Below are 17,958 nucleotides of genomic sequence, written 5' to 3'. Positions count from 1 at the left end.
AACAAAAAAACAAAATTAAGTTTCTAAGCTTTATGGGGAAGGGACTGTCCTTTAGTTCTGTTTGTACAGCACCTAGCACAATAGGGTGCTCGTCTGTGGCTAGGGCTCCTAGGTGCTACTACACTACAATGAATAAATAAAACAATAATAATAATAATGTTAACCCTTAGGGTTGTGGAGAAAATCTTGCAAATATTACCTGCGAGAACCCTAAAGGCTCTGAAACCAGCACGCAAATTTTTCCAAACGGTTGGCAATAGTGGGAGAATTTCATTTAAATAGCATTCATCAGTGTTTTTATAAAGGTTGACTATGGCTTGACATACTCTATTATGGTAGGATCAGTGCTAAGGTGCTTTTGGGACCAAAGCCTGTGTGATGCAGGGCTGGAATTTTTGGGGTTGTGCTAATAACTCTCAGGCTATTTGGGAAATGTCCCTGAGGCTGATCCTTTGGGAAGGTAATGAATGGGGGAAATCATGTAAAGGACTCTGGCATATTCAGATCAAAAGTACATCCCTTCACCTTTGTCTTCCTCCCTGTCTACCCTCCTCCCAAGATCATTCAGCAGTTGTCTCTTTCCTTTGCTTTTGGACTTATTTAGACCTGACATTGGGGATATAAAAGGCTTCTTTAGAGGTCAAAAATCCCTCAGATCTCTTAGGAAAAGATTCGTCAGCACTGGTCCAAAACAGTGTTGTCACACGGCTGTGTAAGCTGCAATGTTTTGCAACATGACTATGGAACAATGAGAGGAAAAAGGACGTACGAGCCTATTAATGTTCAGCTGGCTAAATAGCATTTTCTGTAAGAAGCATTTCCAGGGAAGTGTCATTTTGATGAAGACTGTATTTGGCTGTAGCTGCGAATCTGTGTACCCACCCAGCTTTTAATTAGAAATCCAGGACCCCGTTCCCATTTCCAACCTTAACACTCATGTGTAATTAAAATAAAATAAATAAACACAACGCAAAAGTTCTTGCTCCCATCCTGAACATTCCGTCCAAATGGCATTTCCCCGTTGCTGTGTTACTGGGAGTTACAACGCTGGAGCCCAGATCTGAGCAACGCCTGCTGCCCTCTTGTTAACGTATATTCTAGGAGAGATTTACCAACCCAGACTGCTCTGCATTTGGTGAAAGCCTTTCCAGTGACCCTTGTGAGGGGGCCAAAGATTTCTCCAGCTGCAAGCTGTCCAGGTTGTCCCTCTCCGCTGAGTTTTTACTTCATTTGAACCTGGAACAGAGGAGCCCCACAGGCAAAGCAAACTGCCAAACAGATCTGGCAAACCCTTTATGGAGCCAAGCATCCGAATCCTGCTCCAACTCAGTATTTAAAGACACTAGAGCCTCCACTTGAAATGGAATTTCAGTTCTCAAGAGCACACGAAGCCTGTGTTATTTTTTCTCACATCTCCAGGGGTAACAGATTAAATATGAGAAACTTTCTGCTGAGCGTGATGAGTGTCAAACGCTCAGGGGTTTTGTCCGGAATTGTAACAAATGCTGATAACATTCATTTGCTAGTGGCAGAAGAGTACAAGCAACAACAAAAGGAGCCTTTTACATGAATTGCTATTTGGAAACAGGCAGTGTTGGAGTACTTATGAGTGCCTTAGAAAGCAATTCGCTGCAGGTAGGCAATGCAGATACAATATATAGAGAAGAAACCCTGCCTTGCTTTAGTGTTGACATTAGAATTCATTTATTTCATTCTCAAGTATCTCAACAAAGCTTTGAAATCAAGAGGTATTCAGGGAAGTGACAAACAGGATGCAGGTGCTGCTACAAATCCTGCCTGCATTGCTTAAAGGAACACTTAAGAAAAATTGTTTTACAATTGAGGTGCCAGTGAAAAACATGTTATTATGGGGACACTTTCCATTTAATACATGTAGGCAACATGCACCCTGGCAAAATGTTCACATGGAAGTCACTGAACTGCATCTCACCTACATTTCAAATGGCCCTGTGTGCCCTTATTTATGTTACTTCTCTTTGCTAGCGTTTTTCAAAGCAGCTTTTACACTGAAATAAACAACGCCCCAGGTGGCTCTGGTAGGCAGCTGTTGCTTTCAAACTTCTGCCTAAAAGGAATTTAGACTCTCAGGCTTCTACAAATACACAAAAATACCAAGTGTTAGAATTTACGCACACGCTTCCTCCAGAAACACACACACAGAGCGTGTCGCATACACGTTTTGCCCAGTGAAGACTGTGACATATTTTGTTTTGATCTTTGTCAAATCAAATTTGCTAGATTTTGGATTCAATCCGAATGATCGAAGCCACTTGCATCGCATAGTCATACAGAAAAGCAGGTGTCTGAAGATAAACATCTCTGTTAATGAGCCCACAGCAAGGCAGAGAGAATGAAAACAGTCTCCCAGACAGAGGTGCTTGCACCTTCTCGCCCATTTTTTGATTTAGTGCTGCAGAAAAGACTCTTATGGGTGTATTAATGAAGAAGGGGCTGGGAGAAGGGAGAGAGCGGCAGGTTTCTTACCTCTACTGTTGGCATACAGGATCACCAGGGCGACCACCGCACAGGTCATGAGCAGCAGCAGGACAGACAGACCGATGATCACAAAGCTCCAGGATTTCTTCCCAGATTTTGTCGATTTTTCCACAATATCCATTTGACTTTCTGATTTCCCCATTATTGTAACTCTGAAACAGGAGGGGTGAAGGAGGATCAGAAATTAATAGCACCAGGCAACTTACCAGGTTGGCAAAATCCATGACTGCTCAGCCAAGAGGGGACAGGGAAGGGCAGGGAGGGAAATCAAACACTTAATGATTACATGTACTTATCCATTTGATTGTCCACAGATTTCCCAACTTCATTCTCCATCTCCAGCGCCTACAGAACTGACTGCGCTCAGTGTGTGTGGGTGGGGGCTTCCCTCCACAGCCCCAGTTCTCCTGGTGGGGCAGTGTCCTAAGAAGCCCTCCCTGGGAGGTGTAAGAAGAGTCTCATGATCAATTTGGTCAACTCCCTTGCCCCCAAAGGGGAAGGCGAGTGAGTGACTCGCCCCTCCACGCCTTCGACCAGTGTCTTGCTGCTCTCAGGACCTTCTCAAAGAACTTTCCCCCCGGGGGGAGTCAGGTAGCACTGCTAGGCTCTGCTAAAAGAAGCTGAATCCAAAAGAGATGCCTCCAGGTGCCAGTGCCTCTGCTGGGCTGGCTTTTTCCCTCGCAGAGCAGAGAGCTTTGGAATTCAAAACCACCCCAGAATATGTGCCAGCCTGCTGGTTTGTGAGGGCTTCCGACCTCCAGCTCCTCAGTCTTCCCAGATCCATTCCCAAACTTCTGAGCTCAGCCGTGTGCTGCTCCGAGCTTCCAGCAAATGACCCTGAGCAGCAGGGGGAGGAGGGTTTGCGTTGCAGAGAAAAATTGAAGGCTGTGCACTGAACAGTGCATGCAAGCAGCCAGAGATACAGTGTCTGCTGCAGACTCTGCTAAGTTTCTTCTTGCTGTCTAGGGATCGGCTTGCCTTTTCCTCCGCAGCTGGGTTTATTTATAAGCATAGGTGCTGGAACTAGGGGTGCTGTGGGGGCTGCCGCACCCCCGGGCTTAAAGGGGTTTCCATTATACACAGGGTTTACAGTTTGGTTCAACGGCTCTCAGCACCCCCACTATACACATTGTGCCAGCACCCCTGTACTGAAGTGCAGAGAATTCCTCACTCGTGCTGCCTTTGGAAGGATGGAGGGGTGGCAGAGGGAAGAAGGAGGGCTAAGAAGAGAGCAGGTTGGGCATGTGGTTTCCCCTCCGTTTTTTAAATTGGCAACTATAATGTCTAGAGCTGACATTGGGACGGTGTAAAGGGGGGGCGGGGGGCGTTGGTGTTTTCTGTAGGCTGATTTGCTTGTGCAGGCAAGGATGCGCTGCGGATCATTGCCACGGTTAATACTATGCTAATCTTGGGATTGTTGCCCCTTTTGACCCTAGGGGCTAGCCAATATTGGGCTCTTGCCAATTGTTTCCGTTAGAAGGAGAAATTGAGGATGGAGTCAGATATTGCTTTGCTGCAATCCTCTTCATTTACAAAGGATGCACAAAGTCCCGTTTCCCTCAACACAGCAGGAATGAAACCGGAGGCAGTGTCCTTGTTCAATATTTCAAGCCCCTTTTTCCAGCACTCTGCCCCCAAAAGCATTCTCTTTGCCTTCTCTCAGGCCAGGGTCATGCTACAAGTGCTTCTGTGGCTGTCCTTGGCTTCCTGCTGTCTTCTCTGATTGCTTCAGTGGTGTTTCTTAGCTGCTTCCCCGTCTCTCTTTTTCAGACAGACAGACAGATACGCACACACACAGGGCTGTTTGGAAACCCAACCCACTTCCGGATCCTGGATGTCTATGTGTGTGAGGACAACTTATGGAGGGAAACCAAGCTGAAGCAATGAGTTTTGGAGGTAGTTCTCAAGAAGTGGTCTTGTATTTCTTGTGGCAGCAGTTCCATAGTCTAGCTCTAGTGAAACGCTTGTCTCCCTCACACGCAAGCTTTCCCTGCATGGTCAACGGTTTCATTGTTCCAGCAGAACATAACTGGCAGGGCAGGTCTCTCTACTAAGGCACCATTACCATAGACTTAAAGAAATCATTACACGGATGGAAGTTAGGTGCTTAAATATCTTTAAAAATCTGTCTTTAAGTGACTTGTCCAAAGTCATACAGGAAGTCTCTGGCAGAGCAGGGAATTGAACCTAGCTCTCTCGTGTCTCGCTGACGGCGTCTTTCTTCAGGGTCCCAGATGGCAACAGGCTTTGAATATTGGGGCAAAAACCCAGACTGGACCCTGCATCAAGGGCAAGCCAGTGCAGAGACTGGAGTCCAGGTGACCTGAGTTGGGACATTTTCAGGGGTGTCTGCTGTCACCCCTGGAGGCGATGAGTTGCAATCCCATCAACATCATCCCCTTTGGAATTGTGTTTTTAATTGGAAACAAACCCACAGTCATCAGTTTAAAACCCTCCCCGCGTCAATAGCTTTTGTTAATTCTAAATCCACTTTCAAGTGTGTTGCTGCTGCTGCCAGTGAGTGCGTCTTGAACCTGGGCAAAAGATTCAGGGTCAAGGAGCTGATTTACAATACAATTTCATAGCTTTATGGTGATTTTTTCCTTACCATTTTACAGTGCAGACAGCATGCTAACGAGGCTGCAGGCACCCGTAGTAAGATCATATGCTCAGCAGAGTGTAAGCCCATGAATAGTCCCATTGAAGTCACTGGGCTGATCTAGTTTAGGGCCAGATTGCGATCTCTTTGCTCGTTCTGAACGGTCCCTTATCAATGGTATCACCTAGGTAGTACAGTACTAGTCAACTTAAGGGGCAGAATCTGACCCTTCCCATCCTCTAGTGCCACCCCTTCCTGTAGTTTCTGGGTGTCTTCCACGCTAAATAGATTGGCACTGCCAAAACCACCCACTTGTTTCAAATTAATCACGTGCTCAAGTCCTTTGCTGGATCAGGGCCCAGGGAGTAGCTCTGCAGAAGGCAGGTAGTCAGGCTGGTCCGGCCACAATGGCCACACTTACAAAGTTTTTGCCATGGTGACAGTTGTTCACGGTCCCGTCCCCCTCCCCTCCCTCCGTTACAGCTTTCAAATGGCTAAATGTGCTCAGCGTATCCACAATTCTCTGACTGAGTGACAAGTGTCAAGTTACCACCAAAGCAGCTAGTGAAACGTGGGGGCCGAGAAGAAGAGCTATTGAAGATGAAAGAAAATTATCCTGGAGGCCTTCGGGATATTTTTAATTGATCCTTAAGAGAAGGGGTCAATGGACATTTTGCTGGAGAGAGTCTTGGATCAGAATGATAGGATGTGACCCATAGGCCCCAATCCTATAAGGTGCTGAGTGTCTTTAACTCTTATTGGCTTCATTGGGAGTCAAGGCCCTGATCAAGTATGGTGCCGTGTAGTCATGCACAGAGCAGCTCTCACTTGAATGCGGGACATTCTCCCACCATTCTACAGATGGAAGTTTTTTGGTCCAAGCTGTACATAGAAACATAGGGGTTACTTTGTGGGTCTATAAATATGACCCCTTTTTTAGAATTATCTTGTAGAAACTTGTAGACCTAGCCCCATAGTGTGACTATCTAGTCAGATCTTAGTAGCTAAAGAGGCCATTCTTGGTCAGTCCCTGGATAGGGAACATCTACAGTACAAGCTTGCAAGTGTCTTAGTGAACTATATAACGTTACCTGCCTGTCTGCAGTATCTCCTATAAAGAAATGTAGGCAATATCAAACTACCCTTACTTCTTTTCTCAAACCAATCTGGCTGTTGACTTAATGGCAACCACTGTGTGTGCTGATTCTGTCCTAAGGGTACTTTTCAAGAAAAACTTAGTTTTCATACTTATTTTTCATTTCTGCATGTGCATTTATATTAGTTAACCTTGTTTAAGGTTCATTGTATGACAAAACAAATGTTGAGGGTTATTTAAATTAGGGCTGTAATAAAAAAAAATAAATGCATGAAGAGTATGTGTATAAAATTTGTGGATGACACCGAGCTGGGAGGGGTTGAAAGCACTTTGGAGGACAGGATTAGAATTAAAAATGACTTTGACAAATTAGAGAATTGGTCTGAGATCAACAAAATCAAATTTAATAAGACAAGTGCAAAGTACTTCACTTAGGAAGGAAAAATCAAACGCACAACTACAAAATGGGCGGTACCTGGCTAGATGGTCCTACTGCTGAAAAAGATCCAGGGGTCAAAGTGGATCACAAATTAAATATGAGTGAACAATGTGATAAGATTGCAAAAAAAAAAAAAAAGAAGGTAATATTCTGGGGTGAATTAACAGGTGTCTTGTATGTAGGTCCCGGGAAGTAGTTGTCCCCCTCTAGTTGCTTTACTGAAGCCTCAGCTGCAACCCCGCGTCCAATTCTGGGCACCGGGTTAGGAAAAATGTGGATAAATTGGAGAGCGTCCAGAGGAGAGCACCACGAACGATGAAGGGGTTAGAAAACCTGACCTATGAGGACAGGTTAAAGAAACTGGACATGTTTAGTCTTGAGAGAAGACGATTGGAGGATGAGAGGCCGGATAACAGTCTTCAAATCTGTTAAGCGCTGTTATAAAGAGGATGGGGATCAATTGTTCTCCATGGCCCATGACAGTAGGATAAGAAATAATGGGTTTAATTTGCAGCAAGGGAGATTTAGGAAAAACTTTCTAACTCTAAGGATAGTTAGGCTCTGGAACAGGCTTCCCAGCGAGGTCATGGAATGCCTATCATTAGAGAACAGGCTGGACAAACCCCTGTCAGGGGTGGTCTGGGTTTACTTAGTCCCGTCTCAGTACAGGGGGCTGGACCTGATGACCTCTCGAGGTCCCTTCCAGCCTGACATTTCTCAGAGTCTGACAGATCTATGGCAAATGAGTGAACAACCCACCAAAGACCCTTTCTGCGGACACAGCCATTTGAACAGAACAGTGTATGCAGAGAACAGGTAAGAACCACAGAAGGGATAGAGCTAAAATATATCTTACCCAATAAAATGAGTCATCATTCTTAATTCATCAGCGAAAGAACCTGTAATTTGACTGAAGCAATTACAGATAATACAGGCAGCAAATGGCTAAACTAATACTGATGATCCTTAAGAAGACTCTGTACCTTTAGATTCAAGCTGGTTTATGAGAAGAAATTCAGTAGGAATGAAAACAAAAATATGATTTCCCCCCACTGCTTTACACATCTATGGACAAATTCTCCCCTATACACGGGCACACAGAACTATGGTTAATCAATGGCAGTTGGAGCATATATCCGAGAGCAGAATTAGGCTCTTAATAAACATATATTATGTGTGAGAGAGAACTTAAATATATGTATCTTCAATAGCTCTACACACACACACACATATATTTAAGACTTGCACTAGTAAGAACGGACCTTATTATGGTTATTTGCACCTTTTGATTAGGACAGAATACAGCTCAGTTTGCCTTAGGAGTTTGACTTGATGTTAGTGATGAGATGAATCAAGGAAGACTTAATTAACAGGTACAGAGGTGTCAATATGGTGTGCCTATGGTGCGCCCTGATTTTGATTTAAGACAGCCTGTCTCTTGATTTTTATTAGTTGTTTCTATTCACGATGGGGAATCTGATAACCAAGATATTCAATTGTTTTCTTTAAAAAAAAAAAAAAAGAGAGAGAGATAGAGCAAGCATCCTTTTTCTTCTATATCAGGAGAGGACTCAGAAACTGTAAAGGACACTTTTGCAGAATCATTAATTCTGTTGATCTTGAGCAACATCTGTGTGGTTATTAGCACAGGGTAATCAGTCATTCTGACAGTTCTCCAACAGGGCCACGATGTCCCTGTTCTGTTCATTGCTTCTGAAGGAAAGGACTTATTTTGGTCTCTGACAATGCATCAATATCACCAGGTGGCCTTTATGGCAAAGAGGATATGATGATGCCACCTGTGAGCATTTTAAAAGTCACCAGGAATAGCAAGCCAAGAGTAGCACTTAGCTTTTATACAGCATCCATAGATCTCAAAGCACTTGATGAAAGAAGGCAAGTATCCTTCTCCCATTTTTACAGATGGGGAAATTGAGGCACGGAGACCTGATGCAACTTGTCCAAGGTTACAGAGAAGGTCATTGGTGGAGCCTATACTAGAACTCTGGTCATCTGACTCCTAGTCTAGTTCACTATCTGCAATTGAACCTGTAAAATCAAATAACTGTTTAAAAGTTGTTACGGAAAAATTCTGTCAGATTTTTCTTTTCTAGAAATTGTCATGCCGGTTAAAGTTTTCACCGACTGGAAATGGTATTTTTTGTCCTATTCTATAAATTATTTCCAGGGCTATTTCAGTGGAAAGGCATGTGAAATGACCAGGGGTTTGTAGCCTGCATGGTGCTGCTTTGAAAGAATGCGTTTCTCTTTGCTTTCTTCATGACTACAAGGAGCTTTGTAATCATGTGTTAGATGAAGAAATCTGGAGCTCTACAGAGCACACAATGAAAAGATTACAGTTCACAATACAGCCACCTACTATGGTAGGTTTTAAATGACTGTACCCGGAGAAGGTGGGGTAGGCATATCTAGTCTCATCTCTGGACTACTGCCTCCTCTGGAGTCATTTTCACCAAGACACCAGACAACTGGTCTCCTTGGTCCCAGAAGACCCCGAATGCAGCAGACCCATGGAAATCTAAATGCAGAGGATGGGTCACACTGTGGCATGCGGGGCATTCTTGTGGAGCACCATGGAACATTGTTCCACCGAGGCGCCTGTAGCAGGCTCACAGCGGGTTACTGAGTGTGGGGAAGGGGCATTGCCTTTTGTCTGTTCAGCAAGCAACAGGCATGTCTAGAGGGCTGTATAAAGTAAATAGTGGTGATGAGCACCACAGAAATGCTATGTGTGCATAATAGCTAGCTTTACACCCCACTGCCAAGCACTAGCAGATGTCGGGAGTGCTAGTGTAACACCGACAGACGCCAGTGGGCAGGATCGAACCTGGAACCTCTAGAGCTAAATGCATGAGCCTCTAAAAGCCACCTGCCCCTTAGCAAAGGCTGTAGCAGACTCATTAATCTCTATGTGGTCTGGGTGCCACTACATGGGACAGAGCACCACACCCAGGAGGGTTACACTAGCACAAGGCAAGGGTTAGGTCTCATCTGGACTGCACACAAATCCTAGGTTTTACCAGAGATGCCGACTTTGATTTCCCGTGGGGTGTTCGACCCCTGCTCTGCCCCAGAACCCGCCCCCACTATACCCCTTCCCCCAAGGCCCCACACCTGCCCCACCTCTTCCTGCCCCCGCTCCATTCTGCCCCTCCCCCAGCGTGGCCCACCCTCACTCCACTTCTTCCTGCTCCACTCTTCCCCCTTCCCCCAGCACCTCCTGCCCACCGCTGAACAGCTGATCCTCGGTGGGTGGGAGGTGCTGGGGAGAGGGGGAGGAGCCAATTGGCGGGGCCCATAGGCAGATGGGGAGGTGCTGGGGGGAGGAACTGATTGGCGGGGCCTGCCGGTGGGTGCTGAACACCCACTATTTTTTTCTGTGGGTGCTCCAGCTCCGGAGCACCCATGGAGTCGGTGCCTATGGGTTTTCCACTGGCTCTTGGCACAGGGTTAGCATGGATAGCAGCCGTGTAAGCGTGTCCCTCACTGTGCTGTACCAAATGCACCTCAGCCCTGTTGCTCCCTATGGAATGCTAAGGGGCAAACAGCTACTACTTGTAAAGTTTAAAACCCAGCTTCCTAAACCTAGCAGATGGGGCATAGCATTGACACATTTCAAAGACAGCATCTGTCTGGTGTGGAGCAGGTGTTGTCCCTTGTCTTCGGAAACAGCGGCTCTGTCCCTCTAAGCCAGACCGCGTCTGCAAAGTAACAGATCCACATTCAGAGAAACCATGAGACAGAGAAAACTGAATACCTCTGATTTCCAGTGTCTTGCGCCCCGGCTGTCCTCCGTGAGCTCGAGGCGCTGGTGAAAGGGTGATGTTAGAACTCTGAACTCTTCATCGACAGCCTTTAGAGTGATGTGTGAATAGATCAGCGCTTGGATGGGCTGCTGGTTTGGTCAGCACTGGAGCAGGATGGGAGTGGTGAGACCCTTTGCAGAGCTCTAGGGCTATTTTTCTAATGTTAGCAACCCCTGGCATATCGTGGCACACATCTCATCGCTGGAGACTCTGAAGATGTGGAGATGCCCCGATGGGCGCTGGGTTTGACAAGTCTCCCTGTGGCACTGCACAGTCAGCAAAAAGCCTTGGGCATTGTGATGCACTCTGTGAGGGTTCTGTGCAGTCACTCATCTATCCCACCAGACTCTGAGATCTGCCTTTGTTATCTTGTCCCTGTTTCCTGCTGTTCTGGGCAATAGCAGCAGGGAAAGAGGGTGTCTCTGGCTTGTTGGTACTGGTGAGCAAATGTCCATGCACCTCAATGGAACACATCAAGTAAGATGGATGAGGCACAACAGTCCTCTCCTCTCTCATGGTAACTTGGTTTGGCCCTCTCGGTAATGGGTGAAGATCCTGGCAAGCTCACCACTGATTGGAGAGCAATCTGCACCCAAAGTAGTCCTAAACTCTGGGAAAGTTTGGATCCGGACCTGCAGGCAAACTACCCGGCTGCCTCTTATCCCGATGACGGGCTGAACAAACACATGAATGGGAGTGTCCGACTCCTGGTTTCTGAATACTTGCGATGGCACTAGCGGAGATATTATGTGACCTTGCAGTCCCCTTACTGCTGGTAAGTTCCCAGAACAACGATGCATGCAGCCAGGAACCACAAAATGGAAGTGTGTACAGCGGCAGCTGTCTCCCTGGGGCTAGCGTTGCAATTATCAAACACTTTCTCTCTCTCTCTCTCTCCCTTCCCCAGACATACCCCTCACTCAGCATCCCACTAACGCTGGCATCCATGGCTCATAACAATCCTGTGCAGACCAAAGGCCTTTCTTGTTAGAATGCAGAAAATGAGGGGGATTATCAAAAAAGCTCTCATGATCGGTACACAGGCCTTCACTCCCCTTTGCCACCTACCTACCTTTCCTCGCTTCCCTCTAATTTAGTCAATTTAGACAGGTACTGTTTAGTGAGGGCCAGATTCTGTTGCTCTTAGTCACTTTAAACCACTTTCTCAACAAAGAAGTCCAATGCACTGGGAAGCTGCAAGATTTTAATGGGACTTCTTGTGGAGTACAATGCTACTTACCATGTGTCAGGGTACTGGAATCTGCAAAGTCCTCAAATTAAACATACAGAAATGAAATAAAGTGTTTTATCTTTCTTCTTTTTAAGCCCTTCCTTCAATAAAGGCCAACACAGTGGTACATGATCCCGTGTCCATTTTGACCTGTGAGATTTTAATGATCGACCTGTACCTTGAGCTCAGGGTGAGGTCCAAGTAAGAATTTAAATTAATAAATTGACATGCAAAGCATATTCTTACGTTATCTTGCATCACAGTTTTGCTTTTCATTATGTATTTCTGCTTCCACTGCTTTTGATTTTATTATTGAGTGACACAAAGTTTTATGCTTTAGGACTAGGCAGGTCAGTGGAGTGGCACTTATTATGTGTCAAGTCTTCGTTCTTTCCTTTAAAGCCACTGCTGTTCAGCACATACAGTCTGGCAACTGCATCAACCCCAATCCAGGTAGAAATATTTAACGAGAAACATATCTGAAACCGTCTGGAGAGGAAATATTTGCATTTTCTGCTTTTATTGCTGATTAGAAAGGACATGTCAGCAGGGGTGAAAACCTATCCCAAACAGATGTTTTAAAAATGATTCTGTTAAATACACAGTTGCATTTGGTGCAATAAAAGCTACAAATCTGCAAGGATAAATATTTCTGTTATGACTTGGGTCCCTTTGCATCAACGGCACAAATGTTGACGTATTCTGCCTATTTGCATCTGAAATATTGTAAAAAGGGAAGTTCAGTAACATCAGCTAAGCCAAGATCTATCTAATGAACATCTAAAAGTGCTATATTTACTACACACAGACATCAGTTTTGCTTAGGAATAGAAATGGCAGATAATATTCCAAAATTGTCTAATGTTAGTACATTTCACGTTTAGAATCCCAGGGCTGTTTAGTTCCCTCAGCTCCACCTACCTGTTTTCTGAAACAGAGAACAAATGTTTATCTTTAAGCAACTATACTCCGAAAGGAGCTTCTGTACACTAACCTGCATCCATATCGATGGTAAGGGACTAGCTGGAATGCAGAAGAAAGCACAAAGCTTTACTGTAATGTTAACAGAAGTACCATGATAATGAGGAACCCAGTAACACCAAAACTGGGAAACTCCAACGCAATATTTTGATTTCTACTTTTTGACTCATTGTCTAGAAAATGCAGTGCTATAAAGGATGACTCACTGTGCGCATAATAACAGGTTTGCCTTTGAGCAGCAGTGTAACTTAACAAGACTTAACTGGCACTTTTAAAAATCTTGCTCAAAGATTCCCCCAGTTGGCTACCAGATGCGTGTAGTGTAAGCGAACCCCAGCAGACACATTTCCCAAACCAGAACAGAATCAGGAAAACCTCCAAGCTCAGATGCTGCCTTGCAACTCTTCTCCATATCGAGATAATTGATCTCTTGTAAATCATTAGAACAAAAACTCCAGGCACTTGCAATGTTAGATGTATAATGCATGCTATTATTTTTTGCCATTGATTTCCAAATGCATGCAGTCTGAATAAGTAGAACTAAGAAACAGGTGAAATGAGAAGTTTTCTTACCTCTGTCTTGTGAAGATTGTTTTTCTCAGCTGCAGAAAGCAGGTAGTGACTGTGGTTTCTGAGATGTAATTGGGATGTTTACATTTTCTGGCAGTGGGAAAGGAAAGCTTATTATCAGCACTGATCTCTTCAACAAGCTTGTCTCAAGAAATGGTTTTACAAAGTACTGAGGCTACTTCTCCCTCCCTCTTTCCCTCATGTACATTCACTCTCACACACAGGTGGCTTAGAATGCCCAATGAATTAAACTCTCTGCTAGGTGATTACAGAACATTAGAATGAAAATTTAACTCTTTCTGCTGTGTTGGAAACCACTCCATTTTGTATGCAGGAGGGGAAAAGCCTTGAAGTACTGTAATTTATGAGACATGTCTGCCAGTCAATGTCAAAGCTGATTTTCCAGCATTTACAGATGTCTGTCCTATAATGATAATTAGTTTTTAAGAAAGCTATAATTCATAACGATATATTTAATCTCTTCCCAAGATCTTTTCATATATCTAGTCCAGATAGACTTCTGCTCCATAAAGGGAATGTCTTGTTTTCCATCATTTAATTTCAATACACAGTGATGCATATAAAATATATTTGTGATGGTGCAAAGTTCTTAAATTAAATATATAGAAATGAAGTAAAGTATAAATATATTTTACGAAGTATGATCACGTGTGGAGACTGAGTAAAATGCATCTTGTTTTAATTTGGTTGTGTTACGTTTCTACGCGTATGAACCAGTATGTATTCCCACACAGTTCATATCAGTATAAAGATACACGTTGAGTTATACTGTGTAGATAGCTTTACATTTTGGCAAATGACTATTATAGCCGTCACTTTGTAGTGATTGCAAATGCCCAAGTTATAAAATAGTTTCCAATATTGTTCTAGCCCCTGCAATAGAGTGCTGGTCCTGGGGACCATGTAGGTGTCTCTGCCCCTTGTTCAATGCTCACGTCCTTTAAGATTGAGGGGACTGAGTTATGACAGTAGGCTGAATAGCATTCCCCACTAAATGGGTAGGAAATAGCTCTCAAACCAGTAAAGAGGTTCAAACTGGTGGAAAGACTGTGAGCCTAACCTTAGTAATGTTATATGGAATCATGTAGATTTTCTCTAAAGCACATGTGTATTTTGTTGAATTAATCACAGAAGCCACATGCAGACACCCATACTTAGTGTACTTTACTCAACAAGTAGTCCTATTAGTTTTAATGAGGCTGTTCAAGGAGTGAGGTCCTGATGCATCAAAGCAGGTAAGCACAGGCTTCCGTTTGTGTGTCCTTAAGTCTATCCCTGTTCAGCAAAGCACTTAGGGCCCAATTCCAGGAAGTATTCACAGCTAGGACTGCACTTAAGCACAGATGTAAAGTGCTTAAGTGCTTTGCTCTATCAATGCCTAAAGTATTACTGAATGTGAGAAAAGAGATGAAAATCTGGCCCAGAGCAAGTATCTTAAAAATGTCTAGTTCTCCTGCATTTTATACGCTGTTATATTTTACAGTGCAGCAAATCTGATGGCTGAATGGCCAGATTGATGTTCTTCATAGCTGCTCCTGCACTTCATGTTACCATGCCTTTGAAGTGATAGCATCCACACCTCCTTATATCTACTGGGTCCACAATGGTCCAGAAAGAATTTTAAATACTTTTTCATGCTGCATGTGGTGGTCAGCTGCAAAAGGCTAGGAAATATTGGTAGAGCAGGAATGAGACAAGGGCAGCAACTAATCACATCTTTCGTATTTGTCACCAGTCAGTGTCTAGATTGTCCAGCCATCTCACAGCTGCATCCTTGAGGGTAGCAATGTGTTGCAGTTCACCCTCCAATCTTCTAATGATGCGTCCTTCCACCCTACCCGCGGTGCTCCGGCCGGCTGGGGAGAGCAGGGCCCCAGCTGGGCTCGCCGCCCTCCCCGCGGTGCTCCGGCCGGCCGGGGAGAGCGGGGCCCCGGCTGGGCTCTCCGCCCTCCTCCTGGCGCTCTGGCCGGTCGGGGAGAGCGGGGCCACAGCCGGGCTCACCGCCCTCCCCTGCCGCGCTCCCCACCGGGGGGGGGCGGGAGGCTTTTTTGCCTAGGGCGGCAAAAAAGCCAGAGCCGGCCCTGGATACTGAGGCAAGATCCTGCAGGGAATCAGAGTTCAAATCAGATTTTAAGGCCGGGAGGAGCTATTAAGTTAATCTAGTCTGACTTTTTGCACAACACAGATCATAAAATCTCACACAATGATTGTTGCATCAAGCCCAGCGCCTCTGCTTGAGCTAGCGTGGAAGTTTTAGTCTGACTTGCAGTCTGGATTTAAAGACTTCAAGTGATGGAGAATCCCCCACATGCTGAGGCAAGTTGTTCCATTGAACAACCTTCACTGTTAAACATTTTGGACGTTATTTCTAGTCTTAATTTATGTAACTGCTTCATCCACCCACTCAATATATTATGCATTTTTCTGCTTGATTAAAGATCCTTGTACTATCAGACATCTTCTTGCCATGTTTGTATTTGCGTTCAAGGAACTTCACAATCAATCCTATTGATCATCTATCATTCGCTCTCGAGCTATTGCTACTGACCTCTGATCAGCCGAAGGGTTCCACTATCCATCGCCCCCTTGTTACATTTGCAACCAAACACCAGCGTGTTTTCTCTCATGCTGCCCCTCACACTTGGGAGGAGTTTCCGAGAAACCTCCCCAAATCAATGCATTGGCCTCCTTCAAATCCTTCCTCAATACTCCCCTCTGTCATGATGCTTACAGAAAACTTAAGAGTGGTTAGGCTGCTGATGTGTTGAGACTACTGCCCATCATGCTGACCAATATTGTCTCATTGTTTTCTCATACTCCCCTGTCTGTCTGTCTATGTGTAGCCACCTGTTGTCTCTTGTTTTATTCTTAGATTGTAATCCCCTTGGGGCAGGTATCATGTTTTTGTTCTGTGTTTGTATAGTACCTAGCATAATGGGGTCCCATGACGAGGCACTATGGTAATATAAATAATAATTGTGTGTAACTTTCTTCAGGTGAATAGTCCCATTGACTCCAGTACATAAGTGTTTGCAGGTTTGAGGCCTGAGTTTGGAAAGTGCCCGGCACACTTTTGTGTACTGAGTTATAATAACAATAGTGCTATCCACTCAGGAATTCCTAGCTCCCAGTCTTGTGCTCAGACCACTAGATTCTACCTCTCTTGATCTTGGGCGATTAGTGGGCAGTTTTCTGGTGTAATTAACACTAATGCTTAGGCTTTGTCTACATTAGCACTTTTGTCGGCAAAACTTTTGTCGGTGGGGGTGTGAAAAAAACCACCTCTGACCGACATAACTTTCATCGACATAAGTGCTGGTGTGCACAGCGCTATGTTGGTGGGAGAGCTTGTCTCTTTCACCACCAGAAATTGGTCCAATAAAAGATATTACCTCTCACCCAGTCTCTCACAAATCTTTTGGTCTATTGTGAACTGTAGAGGGTCAGTTCCCTGGCATTTCCTCTGCATCTCTACTTGATGTGTGTTTATACTGCAGTTCATCAGAGATGTTTATTAGGAGGCTTAATTGGATTCCATTAGCAGACATTTAACCCAGTCCAAAGCAGCTGAGAATGTAATCAATTAAAGCATCCAAACTCATTAATGATGTGGACACAGGATAATTTTTGTAGGTAGCTAATTACCCCCTTCGTTATGTAGAATTCATTGCCCAAGAATGGCAAGAAGATGCATGAAAAGAAAAGAAATATCAGTGCAAAAATACACGTTGTAACCCCCTCAACAAGGCAGCGAAGAAGCAAATGGCGATGTAGGAAAGCTTAATTTGCTGTTAAAACTCGGTAACGTAAAAACCAACCCTGCACTTTTGCCCAAGATGCAGATGGAACCCAAACATAGTTTTAACTTCATAAGATTTTAACGTCATTTTTAGAAAAGATGTGGAGTATAGTAATAGAAGTCCAGAGTGTTTGAATGATACATAATATCAGATGTCAGAGGCTTCTGTACATTCAAAGATATTTCAGGAGGAACGGATCTTCTGAAAAATGTCACCAGACCTTTTTCATGCAAACAGTGGCTTGACTCATTCTGTTGAAAATGTTGCCCGCTGGCTCACTGCAGACTACCTGCACAGAACTTCCCAGTGAAGCAATTCATCCATATAAGTAAGAATGCACTGGGAGCAGTGTCGATGTGATAAGAGTATGTCCCAAGGGGCACAACAAGATACACAACGGTAATGGAAAAGGGTCATTAACAGTCTTCTGCGTGTGCCCTGCTTCACACAACGCTGACTCTCACTCTCCATTGCTGGATTTTCCACTTAGTTACTTTGGGGCAGGTCAGGATTGGGGCCAGTAATCCTATTCTCACATTCCACACTTCCTATTCCCTTTACATGCTTTGGGGCAAATCCTATGCTAGTTTATACCCCCTGCACCTCTACTGACTTCCTTGGCGTCACATGTGGCGCGTATGACCACAGAATCTGTAGGCTCGATAGGTCCATTGCAACGTGCTTTCAGAAGCCATGACCAAAACCTTTTACATGTGGCTGCTCAAAGATAAACCAGAGCATTTTGCGGCCCCAATCCTGCACTGACCTTTGGAGCAGATCCCTCAGGCTTAGCTTCCCCTGGCCCAAAGATGAAGGGGTGGGGGCGATGCATGACCACCGAGACTCATAGGGAGAGGATCTCCAAAATGATGCATTC

General features: G+C 44.7%; 1 protein-coding gene across 2 annotated transcripts in view; it reads right to left on the bottom strand.

The window, feature by feature from the left end:
• MMEL1 (membrane metalloendopeptidase like 1) overlaps window positions 1-13,381 on the bottom strand; it is a 62,120-nt gene extending 48,739 nt beyond the window's left edge. Inside the window, exons 1-2 of one of the 2 annotated variants that reach the window (XM_034753166.1) lie at window positions 13,264-13,381; window positions 2,506-2,669 (exon numbers count right to left, since the gene is read on the bottom strand). In XM_034753166.1, the coding sequence (XP_034609057.1) occupies window positions 2,506-2,659 (154 nt within the window). In that variant the 5' untranslated portion in view covers window positions 2,660-2,669; window positions 13,264-13,381. Of the gene's footprint in view, window positions 1-2,505; window positions 2,670-2,803; window positions 3,470-13,263 lie in introns of those variants that run through there. The other variant, XM_034753165.1, reaches the window with a different exon arrangement.
• Window positions 13,382-17,958: the final 4,577 nt, after the last annotated feature.

This window comes from Trachemys scripta, chromosome 19 (genome assembly GCF_013100865.1).
Source record: "Trachemys scripta elegans isolate TJP31775 chromosome 19, CAS_Tse_1.0, whole genome shotgun sequence".
Taxonomy (NCBI): Eukaryota; Metazoa; Chordata; order Testudines; family Emydidae; genus Trachemys; species Trachemys scripta.
This window is presented reverse-complemented; position numbering and strand designations above follow the sequence as displayed.